Consider the following 19,471-nt stretch of genomic DNA (forward strand, 5'->3'; position numbering starts at 1 on the left):
CACTAACATGGCAGTTCTATGTGAAGGGTCAGGAGTAAGTTCAGGGAAAATATGAGCTGCACAGAGAGAATAAGAAATACAGCGAAAAAGCGACAAAGGGCAGATTTACAAAAAGGGAGTGAGTTTAAGCAATCAAGTCAAAGAGAAAGAGATACCAAAGTAACAGGAGAGAAAAAAGGTTATACATTGAAACAATGTGAGAAAGAGGGAGAGAAAGAAGTGAAGACAGAGTGAGTGTGACAGAAGAAATGAAAGGGCACAAGCAGAGACAGGGAGACAATTCTTTTTTTTTTGCCTATGAATAATAGGCAGATGGTCTGCTTTTCGGGTAAATAGCTAACACAGGCTGTCCCTGTGAAGGGGTTCTTAAACTGTTTCATACAAACCTTGGTGAACTTCTGAAATTAAATAATCTGAGGCAGCCAAATTCCTGAAAAAAGTTAGAAGTATGTTATTCAAGATTATTATCTTACTTCTGATACTTAGCAAATCAGCCAGAAATGCAGCAGCTCACATCAATAGCTCACACACACACAGACAGACACACACACTCTTATACATCTGGTCAACTCAGAGGGAAATTGGGGGGTTTTTTTTAAACATCATTGATCATATTTTGCACCACATTTCTTACTCAGTCTTTGAATCCGGTGTTGGTGTTGGTTCTGGTCGAGACACTAGAAAAAAATAAAGACAACATTTTACTCAGTGAAAATGAAAAGTCATACCAATTGAATTAATTTCTCCGTGTGGCGATACTGATTTAGTCTCTGATATATTAGACAGTTTTCCAACAAGCTATACGAATGTACCTGGGCCCCAAACATACTCCTCTCCCAAACCTTAAGCTTCCCACACTTAACCTAGCATCAAAGTAGAAGTTTACCTCACTATCGTATGTTCTTCTCTGTTCTATCTTACAGACCACTTTGTAGCTTATGTCCTCATTCCCAGTCTTTGTGAAAAGGCTCGATAACAAAAACACCATCTTGTGATGCTTGCTACCTGTAGCAATGCTACAATTTTTAAATGTTCTTCACAGAGGAGAAATATTTACTGAACTGTAACGAGAGAAAGAACTTGCATTGTGCTCTTCATGAACTCCAGGATGTCCAAAGTGTTTTACAGACAATGAAGAAAGAACATAATTAGGAGAAGAGGTGGTCCACATGGCACCTCAAGCCTGTTCTGGATTCAGTACAATCATGGCGATCTTCTGCCTCAACTCCACTTTCCCTTCTGCTCCCCAAATCCCTCAATTCTCTGAGACACCAAAAGTCTGTCCATCTCAGCCTTAAATATATTAATTGATGGAGCTTCCATAACCCTCTGGGGTAGAGAATTCCAAAGATTCATAACCCTTGAGTGAAGAAATTTCTCCTCATTTCAGTCCTAAATGATTGACCCCTTATTCTGAGACTGTGCCCCCATGTTCCAGATTCCCCAGCCAGGTAAACAACCTCTCGGTGTCTACTCTGTCAAGCCCTTTCAGAACCTTGTATGTTTCAGTAAGATCACCTCTCATTCTTATAAACTCCAGAGGATAGATGCCCAGTTCACTCAGCCTCTCATTATAGGACAACCATCTCACCCCAGAAACCAAACTAGTGAACCTTCATTATACCACTTCTAATCCAAGTATGTCCTTCCTTAAATTGGGTACCAAAAAGATGATCTTCTCATGGAGGTAGAAGACATGGCTGTGATACTAATGCTTTGCATTTGTCTTCATTAGAGGAGGGGATACTGCCAATGTAGCAATAAATGATGAGGTATAGCAATATTGGATAGGATAAAATCAGATAAAGTGGTCATCAAAGGTTTGGCAGTTCTTAAGGTAGAAATGTCACCAGTCCTGGTTGGATGTATCCTAAGCTAATGAAGCAAGTAAGAGTCGAAAGTGCAGAGGCTCTGGCCACAATCTTCCAGTCTTCCTTAGATATAGGAGTGGTACCTAATGACTAGAGAATTGCACACGGCACACCTCTGTTGAAAAAAAATGGAAGAGATATAATCCCGGTAACAATAGGCAAGGCAGCCAAACATTGATTGTGAGGAAACCTTTGGGGACAATAACCTGAAACAAATGCATTGGTGTTTAGAAAATTCTGGGCTAATAAATAAAAGAAAGTCCAAACATGTTAAAAGCAAATTATGTTTAACAAAGCTTGAGTTCTTTGAAGTAAATGAGAAGGTTGATGCAAGTAGTACAGTTGTTGTTGTGGATAAGGACTTTCAAAAGCCGTTTGATAAACACATAGCAGATTTGTAAACAAAATTAAAGCCCATGGGATTAAAGAGACAATGGAAGCATAGATAAAAACGTGGCTAAGGAACAGAAAGCAGAGAGTAGTGGTGGATGGTTATTTTTCAGACCGAATGGAAGAATACACTGATGTTTCCAGAGGTCAGTATTAGGATCACTGCTCTTTCTGATATATATTAACGATCTGGATTTGAGTATGCAGGGAATAATTTCAAAGTTTGCAAACAATCAGGGAAGACAGTGGCATAGTGGTAATGTTGCTGGACTAGTAACCCAGAGATCTAGGCTAATGTTCTGAGACAGGAGTTCAAACCCCACCATTGCAGCTGGAGGAATTTGAATTCACTTAATAAATCTGGAATTGAAAGCTAGTCTCAGTAATGATTGTTATAAGAACCCATTTGGTTCTCTAATGTTCTTATCCTATAGGGCCTACATGTGACTCGAGACCCACCGCAATGTGGTTGACTCTTAACTGCCCTCTGCAATCATTCAAGGGCAATTCAGGAGGGGCAACAAATGTTGGCCTTGCAGGCAACACCCAAATCCCATGAACGAATAAAGAAAAAAATGATATGAAACTCGGCAAGTAGTAAACAATGAGGATAGCAACAGACTTCATAAGGACATAGGCTGCTGAAGTGGGCAGACACATGGCGAATGAAGTAGGTGTGAAGTGATACATTTGATAGTAAAAACAATACAATTTTAAAGGAACAGAGACCTGGCGTTGTAAGCACACAAATTGTTACCGGTGGCAGGAGAAGGTTGTTAAAATAGCATATGGGGTCCTTGGTTTTATTTAGTGGATTAGAGCAAAGAAATTATGTTAAATATTGTGTCAAACATTGATTAGGCCACAGTTGGAGTAATGTGCTCAATTCTGGGCACCATGCTTAGGAAAGATGTCAGAAGAGATTTACTAGAATGGTACCAGGGATGAGTGACTTCGGTTACGTGGAGAGACTGGAAAAGCTGGGATTGCTCTTAGAGCAGAAAAGGTTGAGAGGAGATGTGATAGAGATGATAGGCAATGTTACTAGAGGTGAAATGAGGAAACATTGTTTAGAAAGAAACACAACGAGCTGTTATGATCTGGAATACACTGTGTGACGGGGTGATAGTAACAGATTCAATAGTAACTTTCAGACAGTAATTGGAAATACATTTTAATGGCAAAAATTGCAGGGATATAGGGAAAGAGCAGGGACATGGGACTAATGGGATATTTCTACCAAAGAGCCAATACAGGCATGATGGACCAAATGGCCTCCTTGTATTGTACAATTCTATGATTTACCTGGATGTTAATATTTTTTCATGTCATTGTATGTTAATATTACCTGTATATGATCTCACTACTTCAAATCGCTTCCTGTCTTCATTCCTAAAAAGACATGTTAAATTGTATGAAAATGGAACATTTCTCTCCAGTCTAGTAGCTGAAATCTCGTGTTTGATGTGCAGAAGTCCAATGTCTGTTTAAAAAGAAGTATGAGGAAGTACCCCAAGCTGTATCAGACAGGTAGCACCTTCATACCACAGATAATGAAGCAATGTTGCATGCAGTAAGACCTGCAGAACATTTGGCTTTAGGCTGATTATTGGCAAGCAACATTTGAGCCACACAATGTCAGGCATTGACCATCTTCAGCAACAGCAAATCTAATCACCTCTCTTTGGTAATCAATGCCATTATGATCACCAAGTTCCCCACCATCAAAATCCAGGGGGTCAATACCGTTCAGAAATGTAACTGGACCAGCCACATAAAAGCCATTGCTACTAGAGCAGATCAAAGGCTGGGTATTCTGCAGTGAGTAGATGAACATATAAATTAGGAGTAGGCCATTCGGCCCCTCAAGCCAGCTCGCCATTTGATAAAATCATGGCTGATCTGATTGTGGCCTCAGCTTCACCTTCCTTCCTACCCCTGATGACCTTTGACTCCCTTGTCAATCAAGAATCTATCTAACTCAGTCTTAAAAATATCCAATGACCCTGCCTCCATCGCTTTGTGGGGAAGTGTACCACAAGAGAAGAGAGAGAAAAAAATTCTCCTCACCTCTGTCTTAAATGGGTGATCCCTTATTTTTAAACTGTGTCCCCTAGTTCTAGTCTCTCCCACAAGGGGAAACATCCTTTCAACATCCACTCTGTCAAGTGCCCTCAGAATCTTATGTGTTTCAGTCAGATCACCTCTCATTCTTCTAAACTCAAATTGATACAGGCCTAACCTGTTCAATCTTTCCTCAAAGGATAACCCCCTCATCGCAGGAATCCACTGAGTGAGCCTTCTCTGAACTCTTCACCTACTCCACACTTGCCTAGATGAGTGCAGCTGCAACAATACTCAAGAGGCTTGACACCACCCAGAATAAAGCAGTCTAATTGAACGGCAACATATCCATGAGTTTAAACATCTGCTCCCTCCAATACCATGGTTGCAGTGTGAACTACGAACAGGGTGAACTGCAGAAACCTGTTGAGGTTTCTTCAATGGCACGTTCCTAGCCCGCAACCTCCACCGTGTCGAAGGGGGCAAGCCACCATTACTCCCAGGTCTCTCCAAGTCATACACCATCCTGAGTTTGATGCATATTGCCATTCCTTTACCAACATGGGAAAAATTCCAGGAACTCTCTCCCTAACAGTACCATCACCATGTAGACTGAAGCTGTTCAACAAGGCAGGCCAACCCTACCTTCTCAAGGGAAACTCGGGAGAGCGATACCAAGTGTGGCTTTGCCAAGGACACACAAATCCAGAAAAATGATAGAAATAAAAATCAGAATTTTATAACTTGGTCAGTGATCAGTTTAGAGACTGATCAGTTCTGACTTCCCAAGTGGATTCAGTGATACAGTTTGAGGAACATGTGGTGGACAGGGGACCAGGAGAACTGCCCTCTTTTCCTAATGGTGCCATGGGATCTTCTATATCCATCTGAATGAGCACAGAGCCTTTGTTCAAGGTCTTATCCAAAAGATTAGATAACATTTTTGAATCATAAAACTTTTTTTTGTAATACTACACACAGAACGGTGAAAAGAAAATATACTTTCATTAATGTAGCTCTTTGTCACTGCTCTCAGAAACCTCAAAGTGTCAAATTCAAACAGAGTGTATCATATCAATCATTTAAGAACATGAGAGTTAAGAGCAGGAGTAGACCATTCAGCCCTTTGTACCTGCTCTGCCGTTTTTGATGGCCTATATGCTTGGAAAAGCCTGCATTTTCTTATTTGTGCAATGCCCATTTAAAACCAAAGTGGACAGGGGAGTATTCTGAAAGAGGATTAATTCCCGATTATGACATCATTAGGCTCGAAGAAATGTCCATGAGACCTGAGGTTGCATAGGAATGAACAGCTAAGAAGCAGAAAGTAAATAGAAAGCTAATTACAGTGGTGTTGGGTTAACCTGTGTTTTCTGTTTGGCAGTTCAGAACACACAGAATTCATTTGAAGAGGAAACGAACTAGGTACTCTCTGAATGGAACAGTTTTTTGTTTGGTAGTCTTTGAACAGATCCTGATATTGAGAATAGAGCAGAGACTGTGTGTGTTATACAGCTGGAAAGAGCAAAGAGCTGAAGACAGGAAGGGCAACGGATTGTGGATTGGACAATACCCATTGCTGTTGTTTCAATGTTGCCAGAGCCCACTAGGCCGTATAAAAGGATCAGAGAAGGGAGTCTCTAGGGATTCAGTACCATTAGTGTCATAACCCGAGTGAGAGAAGGTTGGTAGAAGTACACCTTGTCGGTGTTGACCATGTCCGGGGACTCTGGATGGAATACAGCTACTGGTGAATGTGAGTCAAGGGTTGAAATGATTGGATGGGAAGTGAGAGATCCTACAAAATGGAGGCCAAGTTGGAAAGACTAAGATTGCCCGTGGTGCCACATTTGTGCGGGAGATAAATGCAAGAGCTTGTAACTACGTGAGGTGTATCTTTGTTGTATCGACTATTTAAAAGTGAAATTTACCTTTTCATTTGAAATATCCTTCATCTGTTAACTAATTTCGAATTATATTGATTTTAGTTGGTTTGCTACAGTAAAAGTTTTAAAAAGTGTAATCTTGTCCAGATATTTTTTTCGCCGTTGGCATCCTTTCTTTTTAAAAAGTTATTGGCCTCTTCAGCGATCATAACACATTCAATAAGATCATGACTGAGCTACCTCAACTTCACCTTTCTGAATTGTCCCCTTGTGCTCCAAACTTTTACTATAAATTTTCCTTGCTCGGTCTCTCTGAAGATTAAAATTCCCCCGTTACTGTATTATCCTTGCTACATGCATTTTTAATTTCCTGAGTTATGCTCTTACTGATAATAACTACTTCTAGGTGACTAATGACCTACTCACATCAGTGTTTCCTGTCCCTGGCTTGTTAGCTCCATCGAAACTGATTTTACATCTTAATTTTCTGAGCTAGGATCCTCCCTCTACAGTCATTACCCCAAACTTTATTATTAGGGCTACCCCCTCCTTTTCCCCCTTACCTATCTCTGGTTAAGTATCCTGCAATATTTAATTCCCAACCTTCACCGTAACTACGGCCAGGATTTTCCAGTCCTGCCCATGGCAGGAATCCTCGCAACGGGACAGAAAATTTGATGGACTAGCCAAAGGTCTGTTGACTTTGAGCAGGAATTTTTGGTCCCACAGCGGGTGGGATCGGAAAATCCCAGCCCATATCTCCGTAATGGCTATTAGATCAAATCCATTGATTTTTATCTATGCTATTAATTTATCTATTGTGCTGTGAATGTTTCACACAAATATAGTACTTTTAGCTGTTATCTTTTTCTTTTTTCCTTATGTCACCTTAGTTTCTAATGCCCTATTACCTTTGTTACACTCTCTAGGCCTCCCTGAACCACTTATTTTTACCCTAATCTCTGCTCTGAAGCCTCAAAATTTCTCTTACTGTTTTAAATTTACTCATTCCTGCATCCTCCCAAAACACACACACATCATCCCCCACCACCACCCCCCACCCTGTCCAGCGCTTCATTAGTTTAGAGTCCCATCTACCTCCTGGGTTATTCGACTCATTAGGACACTGTTACTAGCCAGTTTATAAGCCGAGACTGTCCCAACCAAACAGTTCCCTCTTTTCCCAGTACAGACGTCAGTGCTCCACGAATCGAAATCCCTGCCTCCCACACCTGTCTTTAGGCCATGCATTTAACCTTCTAATCTGTTTATCCCTGTGCCAATTTGCATGTGGCTCAGGTAGCAATTCAGGAATTATTACCTGCATGGTAATTCTGACTAGCTCCTCAAACACCCACAGCAGAACCTCATTTTCAGTTCTACCTACGTCGTTGGTCCCGATCGGATCAGAACAATTGGATCCTTGTCCACCAAGTTCTTCTCCAGCTGAGAGGAGATGTCTTTAACACTGACACCAGGCAGACATCACAGCTGTCAGAATGCCCACTTTCTATCCTCCATCACTATACTTTGGCCTATCACGACCGCATTCCTTTTCATTCCCTCATTTGAATGGCTTCCTGTACTATGGTGCCATGGACAGTTTGCTTATCCACCTTGCAGACTTTGCCCTTATCCATACAGGCAGCAAGAACCAGGTGACTGTTGGATAAGGGCAATGTGAAGTTCCTCCAGCACTGCACCCTGTACACTCAGTTACACCCTTTTGTCTGTAACCGCCAATTAAAACTGTGCCACTACATAACCTAAACCTAATTGGTGGGGCAATAGTTATGACTGCCCCCTAGGATCAAAGTGTCTCTCCTTGATTTTCCACATAGTCTGCACCTTGGCCTGCAGCACAACAATCCTGAGCTGAAGTTCCTCAAGTTACAGATGCTTGCTGTCGGTGTAGCTGTCCTGGACTGAGATACTCTCCACAAACTCCCACATGCTGCAACTGTGGTACATTACCTGCACTGTACTCCTTGTAAAACCTTGTTTTATTTATTTAATCATGTATTTAATCAACTGAAATATATTTTTTTAAACAGCTGACTTGATCTGATTTAAAATTCTAGGTAGATTAAATTAAACTTACGTTTAACTTACCCTGCCACCTCTTGTGCTGCAAAGTCATGTTATGATTTTACTCCTGCTCTGTTCTCAGACTCTCACATTTCAATTCTTGTACTCTCAGGGTCACGCTCTTGCTTTCCCATCACTTCATACTCTGAGGGCTGCTCTCTCTCTCCTTCCACCACTTTATACTATTGGGGCTGTGCTCTCTCCCTCCTATATTCTCCTATAATTGGTGGTGGCATGTTAAAGATCACTTGGAGCCCAAGCTGCTGTGACAACATGCACTCTTACATGTATGTTGTATTCTGGAGCGATGGATAGTGATGGTAGAGGCTCCAACATTCTTTCCACTGCATGGCTGACCAGGAATCTCTCCCGCTCTTACCGCCTGCCATTGGTGTGTGTTGGAAGGATTTGCAGGTTGATACTCAACCTATTTGGCTGCATCATGAATGCACCTTCCTTGGCCATCTAGTCCTGGAGTGGGACTTGAACATGGAACTTCTGGCTCAGAGGCAGGAACACTACCCACTGCACCACAATCCTAAACTTATTGATCTTTATTGTGAATTATTGATCATTTTGAACAGCGTAGTGCATACCAATCATTTACTCATCAAAATTGTGTCAATTTCAGACAGAGCACCTTATACCAATCACACAGACGCCTGTAAAGAGCACTGCAGTTTTGAACTGAGTAATCTGACTTCTACTTACATGTGAACACTCTGGCCTTTTCTCCTGGTCTCTTCTCTGATTATAGCTGTGGATGTAGAAAGACGACCTGTTAGCTCATCAAGCCTTCCCTAAATTAAAAGTAATGGCCTATTTAATTCTTTACTGCTTCCATTTTCCACCAGATTTTACATTCTCCGTCTCTCCTTACCCAACAGAAACTCTCTAATTAACTAAAAACGTTCAAGGTCTTCAGTCCTATCTATCCTTAATTATAGACTCTTAGTAATTTCTCAACAACAGCTATTAGGGTAACTGTTCTATAATTCCCTGATTTCTCACTCTCACCATTCTTAAATAGCAGTGTGATATGCATAATTTACCAATCAAAAAGAACAGTTTCTGAGTCTAAAGAACTTTGGAAGATTATAGTTAGGATTCCGCAATGTTCTCACCTACTTCCTCGAAAACCTTGGGATGGAAACTATCTGCTCTTGGGAAATTGTCACTCTTTACTGCCATTATTTTCTTCATTATTTTTATTTTATTCATGTTAATTTTCACAGAATCACAGAATTGTTACAGTGCAGAAGGAGGCCATTTGGCCCATCGTGTCTGCACTGGGTCTCCAAATTAGCAACTCACTTAGCACCATTCCACCGCCTTCTCCCCGTAACCCTGATGAGTCCCTGTCCCTGATTTAATATTAGTTTTTTTAGGATGTCTGGCATGCTGATCTCTTCCTCTACTGTAAATATTGATGTGAAATAACCTTAACATGTCCAGTGTTTCTTTATTTTCAATAGATCACCATTGTCAACTTTTGAGGGCTCATTTTGCTCTTAACCACCCTCTTTTTCATAATACGATTGTTTAAAAAATGGTGTTGACTTTGATATTCCTTGCAAGCTTCTTTCCATAATCCCTTTTTGTATAGTTCTCATCTATTATGTCACTTTTTGCTGTTCTTTGTATTTCTCCCATTCGCTGGAATCTCTGCTACTTTTGGCATTTTTGTGTGCTTTACTTTTTTGTTTTATGTTATCCTTAACTTCCTTTGTCATTCATGGCTTTATTTTTGGAAGGTAGAATTTTTCCTCCTTAGAGTATAAATTGATTTTGTATCACATTAGTCTTTCTTCGAAGATCTCCCATTGATTGTCTATCATTTAATCCATTAACATATTTACCCAGTTTACTGTGGACAGTCTGTCTCATCTCATTGAAGTTGGTGCTATGCAAATCTAGAAACTTTGTTTGAAAGAAAGATACACGATACAGTTACAATATTGAACTCAATCACATTATGGTCACTATTAGATAAATGTTCATGCAGTTACAGATAGGAGGGGGGTTAATTTAAACCACACTGATTTCTCCTCTCACTACCCGTCCGTAAACAGAAAGGTGTTTTGATTTGCTTCCCCCTTTTAAGTGGCAGCACATTTCCCAACCCCTCAGTTTTGGTGTGATACACTTTCTATTAATAACCCCAAAGCAAACTTGAGACAAGATGGATCCAAATGGTTAGTTTATTTGCACACACATACACACAAAGGCGGGAGGAGGGTAGCAAGTCTGCCTCCTTTGCATTCATACAGTAAAAGAGGGATAGGGAAAAGAAAGATTTACAGTGCAGAGGCCACAGAGAAAAGAAATGGTTTTCATGTGGGTCCAGAGTCCAGAATTAAAGTCCAATAAGATATTCCTTCATGGAGATCAGCAGGCTGAAAACTGATGCTTTTCCAGTGGAGTTGACTTCACATGATGAGATAGGCATGCAAAGATGAATCAGTCTTGTAGGCAATTATAAAGAAATTCCAGTAGAAATAGATGGGGCCAGGTATTCAGCCTGGGCAGAGCCGCCTTTCTGTGATGCTGCTAGTTAGATGGTAAAATGGCAGGCTGAGTTTGCAGCACAGTAAGGCAATGCAACTGGTTCCATCAGCTAGAGGTTTACATCACATAACTACCACATTTCCACATTGTCTTTGACAAAGGATGTGTATCCCTTGTCTGAGTTCCCGAGATGGTTAAATGTTCCAACCATTAAGACTTGAAAGGAAGGTTGTGGGGTCATTTGTTCTAGCAGACAAATAGACTCTGGTTGGCCAACTTGGCTTATGAAATGCAGATGACATTTGTATAGTTCTCTTTCAACTTGGTTTCTGCAGCCCACAGGGATGTCATTAGTGTCTCTTCAGAGATAACGAAATATGAGTTTCCCTGATACTGCCAGAAAGCTCCTATTGTTCGAAGGTCACAGACATACATAGCTTCAGCCATTTTAAAAGTTCTTTGTCCAGTTTTTTAAATTTCAGAAATAGCCGTGAGGATATAGATATCAATTTTATAAAAATATGTAGGGTAAGGTCTTAGTCCCCTCACTGTGCACTATTAGGCTATTAACTAAATCTGTTTGTTGTTCATTATTAAACCTAACATGGCATACTCCCTTGTTGGTTCTGGGACATTTTGTTTTTACAGAAAACTATGCTGGACACACAAGAAATTCATTACCTTTCTGACATGAGCTCATCTGCTTATCCCAATCCACATGCAAATAAAAATCACCCATTAAAACCACTCTGCCTTTACTATATGCTTGTCTAATCTATGCATTAATAAACTTTGCCATTTACCAGCTGCTACCAGGGATCTATACACAACTTCCACTACAGTCATGAAGCATTTCCCATTTCTTAATTCTGCCCATAAAATCTCCAGTTTCCCTGCCTCTCATCATTGAAGTAATTTATTCCTTGATCACTAGGACTACTCTACCATATTCCCTATCCTTCCTGTAGATCTTATAACCCAGTATATTTAGTTCCCAATCTGCTTGTCCTGCTGTCACATCTCAGTAATGGCTACCATGTCATACCCTGTAAGTTGAATTTGTTGAACAATTTAATTTGTTCCTTATACTCTGTCCTTTTGTATAAAGGATGCTTATTTGAGCCACACCATCTAACCTGTCCTTCTGCTTTAATGCTGCTTTTCCCACAAATTTATTTCCCTCTCCTGATTTTTATCTTTTAGCTTTCCCCTTACCTAAAGCACAATTTCTGCCCGTTACTCTGCACTCTTCATTTACATTTGTTTCAGAATAATTATTTATGCTACCTTTTCCACCTGAGCCCTCCTCTCATTTACAAGTCTAAAGTCCTTGTAATTGTCCTGTTTACCCTTTCTGCTAGGACCCTAGACCCAACCCAGTTCAGGTTCATTGTATCTCAATGGAAAATAATTAGAGGGAAGTCGGGATGGGAATAGGACCACTAAGGGAACAATAATAAAATCACAAGACAGCAATAGCAAAATGACAGAAAAATTAAACAATTTTGCTTCCAAATTTACCAGGGAGACAGATAAAATGGACATGACATCGGAAGATGAGATTAGAAATAATATAACCATATTTAAAATAGAAAGAAGAAATATAAAATAAACTGATCCAACTCAACAATGGTAAAAACCTCTGGAAGGATTGCATTCACACATCTTAAAAATAATCTAGTGAAAAGATTGCAGAGACGCTGTTACACATGCTTAGTTTGTTGTAAAAAGGTGTAATGCTAGATGACTGGTGAAAAGTTAACATTTTAATTATACTTATGAAAGGAGATAGATCATGGTCAGGGAACTATGGACCTGCTTATCAGTGGTAGGAAAGATAACCTAATAAAGGAGAAAATAGAAAAAGATCTAGAAGCCATAAATATAAAAACTAATATTCAACATGGATTTCAAAAGGGAAAGTGTTGCTTGACCAACCTCATTGAGAGAGAGAGAGAGTGGCAATTCAGTAAATGTAATATATCTAGATTTCCAGAAGGTCTTCAATAAGACACCACATAACAGACTAATGAATAAGGTCAGAACATGTGGAGTCAGGGGTGATTGGCCAGAAAGGCCTGTGGGCATCTGTCTCCATTAGAGAGACAATTGGTTAAATATAGCTTGAGGGACAACACTCCACAAGCGTGGGGCAAGGGGAACAGTCACACCTCCATGAACTACCATAACAGCTGATAATGTGATTAAACCCACACTGTTGGCATCATTCTGCATTACACTCTAGCTATCCAGCCAACTGAGCTAGCTGACCCTCCACAAAGGACACCGAGGACAAATAGCATAATGGAAAGGTATCTGGCTAGAAGACAAAAAACAGAGAGCCAGAGTAAAGGGTAGCTTTTCAGAGTGAAAGAAGGTGGAAAGTGAAGTGCACAAGGATCAATGCTGGGACCACTGTTGTTCACAATTTATATTAATGATTTAGACTTCAGAAGCAAAGACAGTTTCTAAATTTAGAGGGTATATTCAATACTGAAGAGGATTGCAACAAAAATACAAGACAATATTAATAAACTTGCGGAACGGGCACGTAATTGGCAAATTAATTTCAACATAGATAAGTATGAAGTGTTAAATTTGGTTAATAAAAATAAGGAGGTCATATATTATTTGGAAAATAAGAATCTAAATGGGATACAGGAGCAAAGGGATCTGGGAATTTAAATACACAAATCACTAGAAGTAGACATGCAGGTTAACAAGACTAAACCAAGCAGTAGGGTTTAGTTCTGGAAGGACAGAATTGAAAAGCACAGAAATTGTGCTAAACTCACATTGAACCTTGATTAGACCACACTTTTATAATGCACTGTACACGTTACTCAAAGGATGTAGAGGCGCTGGAGAAGGGGAAAACATATTTGCAAGGATGTTACCAGAGCTGCAAGTTTATACCCGTCAAGAAAGGATGAACAGGCTGAATAGAGAAGGCTGAGGTCTTTAAGATTACTGAAGGTCTTGATGTTAACACAGAGAGACTGTATCCACTTGTGGAGAAGAGCACAATTAGAGACCACTAATATAAGATAATCACCAGACAATCAAATAGGAACTTTGAAGAAACTTCCTTAGCCAGAGTGCGGGGTGAAGGTGGAACTCGCTATCAGAGGACGCAGCTGAGGCAAAATGCATAGATGCATTTAAATGGAAGCTACATAAGCATATGAGGGAGAAGGGAACAGGAGATTATGTGATAGTCAGTGGAGAAAGAATGGGAGAAGGCTCAAATGGAGCATAAATGCCAACTTGGTCCAGTTGTACTGAATGGTCTGTTTCTGTGCTGTATATTCTGTATAATTCTATGTGGGCACCTCCTGAGACTTCAGCCATAGCCATTAATTCATATGAAGTCAGATATTGAGTGTCACCACAGGTAACATTATAGCCAAGGTCAGTCCCAGTGAACCTTGGTGCTCTTCCATGAGAGTTCAGCTAACAGACGTCCAACCTGGGGTGTCTCTGATCTGTGCAGTAATCAGTCATAACTAACTAAACCACTAGGGGGCACAATGGTTCACTGCACAGATAGGTCACCTACACATTAACAGCCAGCAGGCGACATGACCTGGGATGACTCATCTATTGATTATTTTTCCTTCTTTCTTTAAAAGACAATGAGAGGCAGCAGAACAGGATTCTTTGCCCATGAATTTCTTTGGATCTGCTCCCACTCCACCACCGTAACTTTGCCAGAAGGGTAGTGGATACCTCGTGTGCTTTCTGACTGACTTCCAATCTAGTTTCAGCAGCAGGGCGGTAACAGCGCCAGGGAAATTCCAAGTCATTATTGGGCCAGGGCTGATTTCCGCCATCAGCACAGGCTCTAAACTGGCGTTTGAGAGTCAGATGCCTATTATACATCCTGTCCAATATTCAGATCAATTGAAGGCAAATCAGACAAAGAATATAACAGGTGGCGGGCAGTCTGTACCCCGAGATTTCCATCATCACAAATTAAAATTTGTCCCACTAAACTCATGGGAAAATGAGAGCACTGCACTTATAAACCTTATCAATCAAGTTAAGTTTTAAGTTTTTAAATGTAAGTACTTTTTTCTCCCCCCAACTATTGTTTAGGCTGGGACCAGAAAAAGGCCATGAAAGCTGCTAAAATTGTCAAAAAAAATCCCAACTGGTCCACCAATGTTCTTCAGGGAAGGGATACTTGCCACCCAATACCTGTTCTGGGCCAAGGCAGACTCCAGCTCCAATCTGGGACTCACTGTTAAGAGCAATTAGGGATGGGTTTTGAATGTATCGCCTACATCACAAGAACAAAAATAACTCTATGTACTTGGTCCAAAAAAATTTTTTAAATCTTCATTAAAAGATAAAAATGAGACTAGCTCAAGAATTTCCCATTGTGTGAATCACAGACACAACAATCTTTTCTTATCCCACACACATTAAAAAAGTGAGGCTTGTTTGTTTGCCTCAAGTCCGTTTCTCAAGTTGATTAATGTTTTTGTCAAACGGTAACAAAGTAAAAATGAGATTTTGGAGAAATATTACCTATCCTATTTATGTTCTGTACTCATTTCTGAAACTGTATTTGGATGTAAGTCGTGTTTGTTTTAAACAGGCTGCCAGCTAAATTGTTGAAAAAAAATTTAATTCAGAATAATCCATTGTTTTACATTACATATTACAAAAAGCATATTGAAGCACAAGAGAAAGTATAGAAACAATTTACGAAGTATTTACAGCACAGGAACAGACTATTCAATGCATAAGGCCCACACAGGCCTTCTCCCATTCCTCTTCATCTAACACCATCAACATATCCCTCCATTCATTTCTCTCTCCTGTACTTTCTAGCATTCCCATTCCACATTCTAATCACTCTTTGTCAAGAAGTATCTCCCAATTTTCCTATTGGGTTTATTGGTGACTATCTTATATTTATGGCCCTTAGGTCTCACCTGGAAGTAGAAAAATCTTCTCTACGCCTGCCCTGTCAAACGTTTTAATAACCTTAAAGATCTCCAACAGGCCATCCCTCAGTCTTCTCATTTCAAAAGCAAACAGCCCCAGCCTGTTAAATCTTTTCTGATATGTATACCCTCTCAGTTCTAGTATCATTGTAGTAAAGCTTTATTGCACCTTCTCCAGAAATTCAATAATCTTTTCATGAAACAGGAGGCCAGTTCATAGTACGCCAAGTGTGGTCTAATCAAGATTTAACATAAATTTGTTGCTTTTCAATTCTGTTCCTCTAGAAATCTCAGCACTTTGTTTGCTTTTTATGACCTTATGAACCTGTGTTGCTAGCTAGTGATTTGTGCACCTCTACCCTCAGATCCCTCAGCTCCTCTTTCCCATTTAGACATGCATTTTCCCAGGAGTACGTGGCTTTCATATTCTCACTATCAAAATGGACCATCTCACATTTATCTGCACCCTTTCTGCAAGTTTATTAATGTATTCCCATATTTTGCTCTCCTCTGTGTTAATGACACCCCTCGATTTGGTGTAATCTGTAAATTTTGAAATTGTACTCCTGATTCCTGAGTTCAAATCATTTATACGAATGGTGAACAACTGTGATTCCAACACTGCTCCTGTGGAACTCCATTTCCTGCCATTTTTCAATCTTAATAACTACCTTTAATCTCTGCTCTCTGTTTTGTAGTCAGCTTGTTATCCATTCTGCTACTCGTGCCCTGACTCCACGTGTTCTGATCTTATTTCTGAATCTACTATATGGTATCTCACTGAAGGCTTTTTAGAAACCCAAATGTATTACATCCACAACATTACCCTTATATATATTATGTCGTTTCTACAAAGAATTCAATAAGATTGGTGAAGCATGTCCTTCCTTTTGGAATCTGTGCTGACTATTCTATTTTATTTTTAATTTCTAGATTTTGTTTCTTAATTACATCTTTAAGTAACAATTCCATTATCTTTCCAACATTAAGCTAGTTGGTCTGTAGTTCCCTAGACTTGTTCTGTCTCTCTTTTGAAATACAGGAATCACATTAACTGCCCACCAGTCCTCTGTCACTATTTTCTTTTCCAAGGTTTTTTTTTGATAATATATAAATAGTCATTTGGTAGTACAGAACTTGAGTATTGATGAAAAGAGAGACATGCTATCAAAGCTTTTCGTCTTGTACTCATCAGGACAGCTCGCAAGAAATTACCAAAAGTAAAGGGGGAATAACAATTTATACCGCATGAGAAGAGAGTGCTGATTGGTTGGCAAGTGGACTCTGATTGGTAGGGGCGTTGTCATGGCGAATGTATCATGGAACAGTTAACTGCCCAGTTTTGTTCAAATTCAAGCTGGGCAGGGCAACTCTGATTGGTCAAGGCATTGCCCTGGGGAATGAACCAGACTGTTCTCCAAGCTTTTGTTTAGTTGAAAAAGGCACAATGTGTGGACATGTTCATACTGTCTGCAAAGGACAGGGCCCTGTGTGTGAACATATGTGGATTCTAGCATGCGTATGTGAGCCACACTGCTTCAAACAATGAGTTGACCTGCCTGGTTTGAATTTGAACCAAACTGGGCAGTTTCCTGGCTGACCAGGAAACTCTCCTGCTCTTACCGCTCTTTACAGGCTGATAATCAACCTGTTTGGCCACATTATGAACCTTGGCCATCAAGTCCTGAAATAGGACTTGAACCCGGAGCTTCTGGCCCAGAAGTAGGGACGCTACCATGGCACCACAAGACCTCCACACTTACCCTCTCCAAGTTAGCTTAACTTATCAAGTATCCCCCTTCCTCTGTATCAAATGACTTTATATCCTTTTTGATATTTTCTTCTAATGTCATTTCTGTCATGTCAGTTTCCCTTCTTTTACCCACAGCTATTTTGTCATCTCTCATTAGTACAGCTACCCTAACCTCAATCCTTCCTTCACTATCCTATTTATAAGGACAATAACAGAATTGAGAAGATGAAACCGTCAGGATAGATTGAACAGGCTATGAATTACTTGCTGAAAAGAGGAGTCCTGATAAGGATTTGATAGGGCAGATGTGGAAAAATTGTTTCCATATAGCAGAGACCAGAACAAGGGAAAAGCATAAACATAGCTACTAACCAATCAAATAAAGAATTTAGGAGGAATTTCTTTGCACAGAGTGGTGAAAATGTGACCTCACTGTCATATGGGTTGGTTGAAACAGATGACATTGATGCAATTAAAGAGCTTTGATGAACATATGAGGGAAACAGGAATAGAGGGATACAGGCGAATGGTAGGAAGAGGCAATTTAAGTGGAACAAGACTCATAAGGAGCATATACATTGGCATTGACCAGTTGGGCTAAATGGCCTCTTCCTGTGTTGTAAATTCAATTTGATTCTAAGGTGGAAGGGAGGTGAAAGAAAATGATTGTTGCTTGATCACATGATGGAGAGTAGGAGAGCCTCAATAACAAGATCAAATTTATGTATCAAATTACTTTTTCTGCCATTGAATAACTTCATTAACATTTTTATTTGGCAGTTTCAGCCATTATGTAAAGGTCAGGATTCGATCAACATTCTGCGCAGCTGTATCGCTGTAGCCAGAGGTAGGCAGCGGAATTGTCAGCAAGCCCCTGAACGCACAATGAACAGCAGGCTTCACTCTGTGCACATTCACATTCATGACCTTCCAATATGATTCTCTCAGGTACAATACTGAAAATAAGTCTATTGTCAGACTAAGATCATTATGAGTTTGTCTTGCACAAAACTTAAGGATCAACTTTAAATTATTTTGATGTTTTGGCAAGAAAAATATTTCCAAGTGCTTACATTTTTTTGAGGGGGAAAAACCTTGATTCAGAACATTGAGAGAGAGCTTGGGGGAGAGAGAGAGCTTGGGGGAGAGAGAGAGATTGGGGGAGAGAGAGAGATTGGGGGAGAGAGAGAGATTGGGGGAGAGAGAGAGATTGGGGGAGAGAGAGAGATTGGGGGAGAGAGAGAGATTGGGGGAGAGAGAGAGATTGGGGGAGAGAGAGAGATTGGGGGAGAGAGAGAGATTGGGGGAGAGAGAGAGAGATTGGGGGAGAGAGAGAGAGATTGGGGGAGAGAGAGAGATTGGGGGAGAGAGAGAGATTGGGGGAGAGAGAGAGATTGGGGGAGAGAGAGAGAGATTGGGGAAGAGAGAGAGATTGGGGGAGAGAGAGAGATTGGGGGAGAGAGAGAGATTGGGGGAGAGAGAGAGATTGGGGGAGAGAGAGAGATTGGGGGAGAGAGAGAGATTGGGGGAGAGAGAGAGATTGGGGGAGAGAGAGAGATTGGGGGAGAGAGAGAGATTGGGGGAGAGAGAGAGATTGGGGGAGAGAGAGAGATTGGGGGAGAGGGAGATTGGGGGAGAGGGAGATTGGGGGAGAGGGAGATTGGGGGAGAGAGAGAAATTGGGGGAGAGAGAGAGATTGGGGGAGAGGGAGATTGGGGGAGAGGGAGATTGGGGGAGAGGGAGATTGGGGGAGAGAGAGAAATTGAGGGAGAGAGAGAAATTGAGGGAGAGAGAGAGATTGAGAGAGAGAGATTGAGAGAGAGAGATTGAGAGAGAGAGAGATTGAGAGAGAGAGAGATTGAGAGAGAGAGAGAGATTGAGAGAGATTGAGAGAGAGAGAGAGAGAGAGAGATTGAGAGAGATTGAGAGAGAGAGATTGAGTGAGTGAGAGATTGA

General features: G+C 40.6%; 1 protein-coding gene across 1 annotated transcript in view; it reads right to left on the minus strand.

Moving 5' to 3' along the window:
* LOC144684647 (linker for activation of T-cells family member 2-like) overlaps positions 1 to 19,471 on the minus strand; it is an 81,904-nt gene that overhangs the window by 19,379 nt on the left and 43,054 nt on the right. Inside the window, exons 3-6 of the mRNA XM_078548712.1 lie at positions 9,011 to 9,056; positions 3,610 to 3,653; positions 635 to 677; positions 387 to 430 (exon numbers count right to left, since the gene is read on the minus strand). Of these exons, the coding sequence (XP_078404838.1) occupies positions 387 to 430; positions 635 to 677; positions 3,610 to 3,653; positions 9,011 to 9,056 (177 nt within the window). The remainder of the gene's footprint in view (positions 1 to 386; positions 431 to 634; positions 678 to 3,609; positions 3,654 to 9,010; positions 9,057 to 19,471) is intronic.

Source organism: Cetorhinus maximus, chromosome 9 (genome assembly GCF_964194155.1).
Source record: "Cetorhinus maximus chromosome 9, sCetMax3.hap1.1, whole genome shotgun sequence".
Lineage (NCBI taxonomy): Eukaryota > Metazoa > Chordata > Chondrichthyes > Lamniformes > Cetorhinidae > Cetorhinus > Cetorhinus maximus.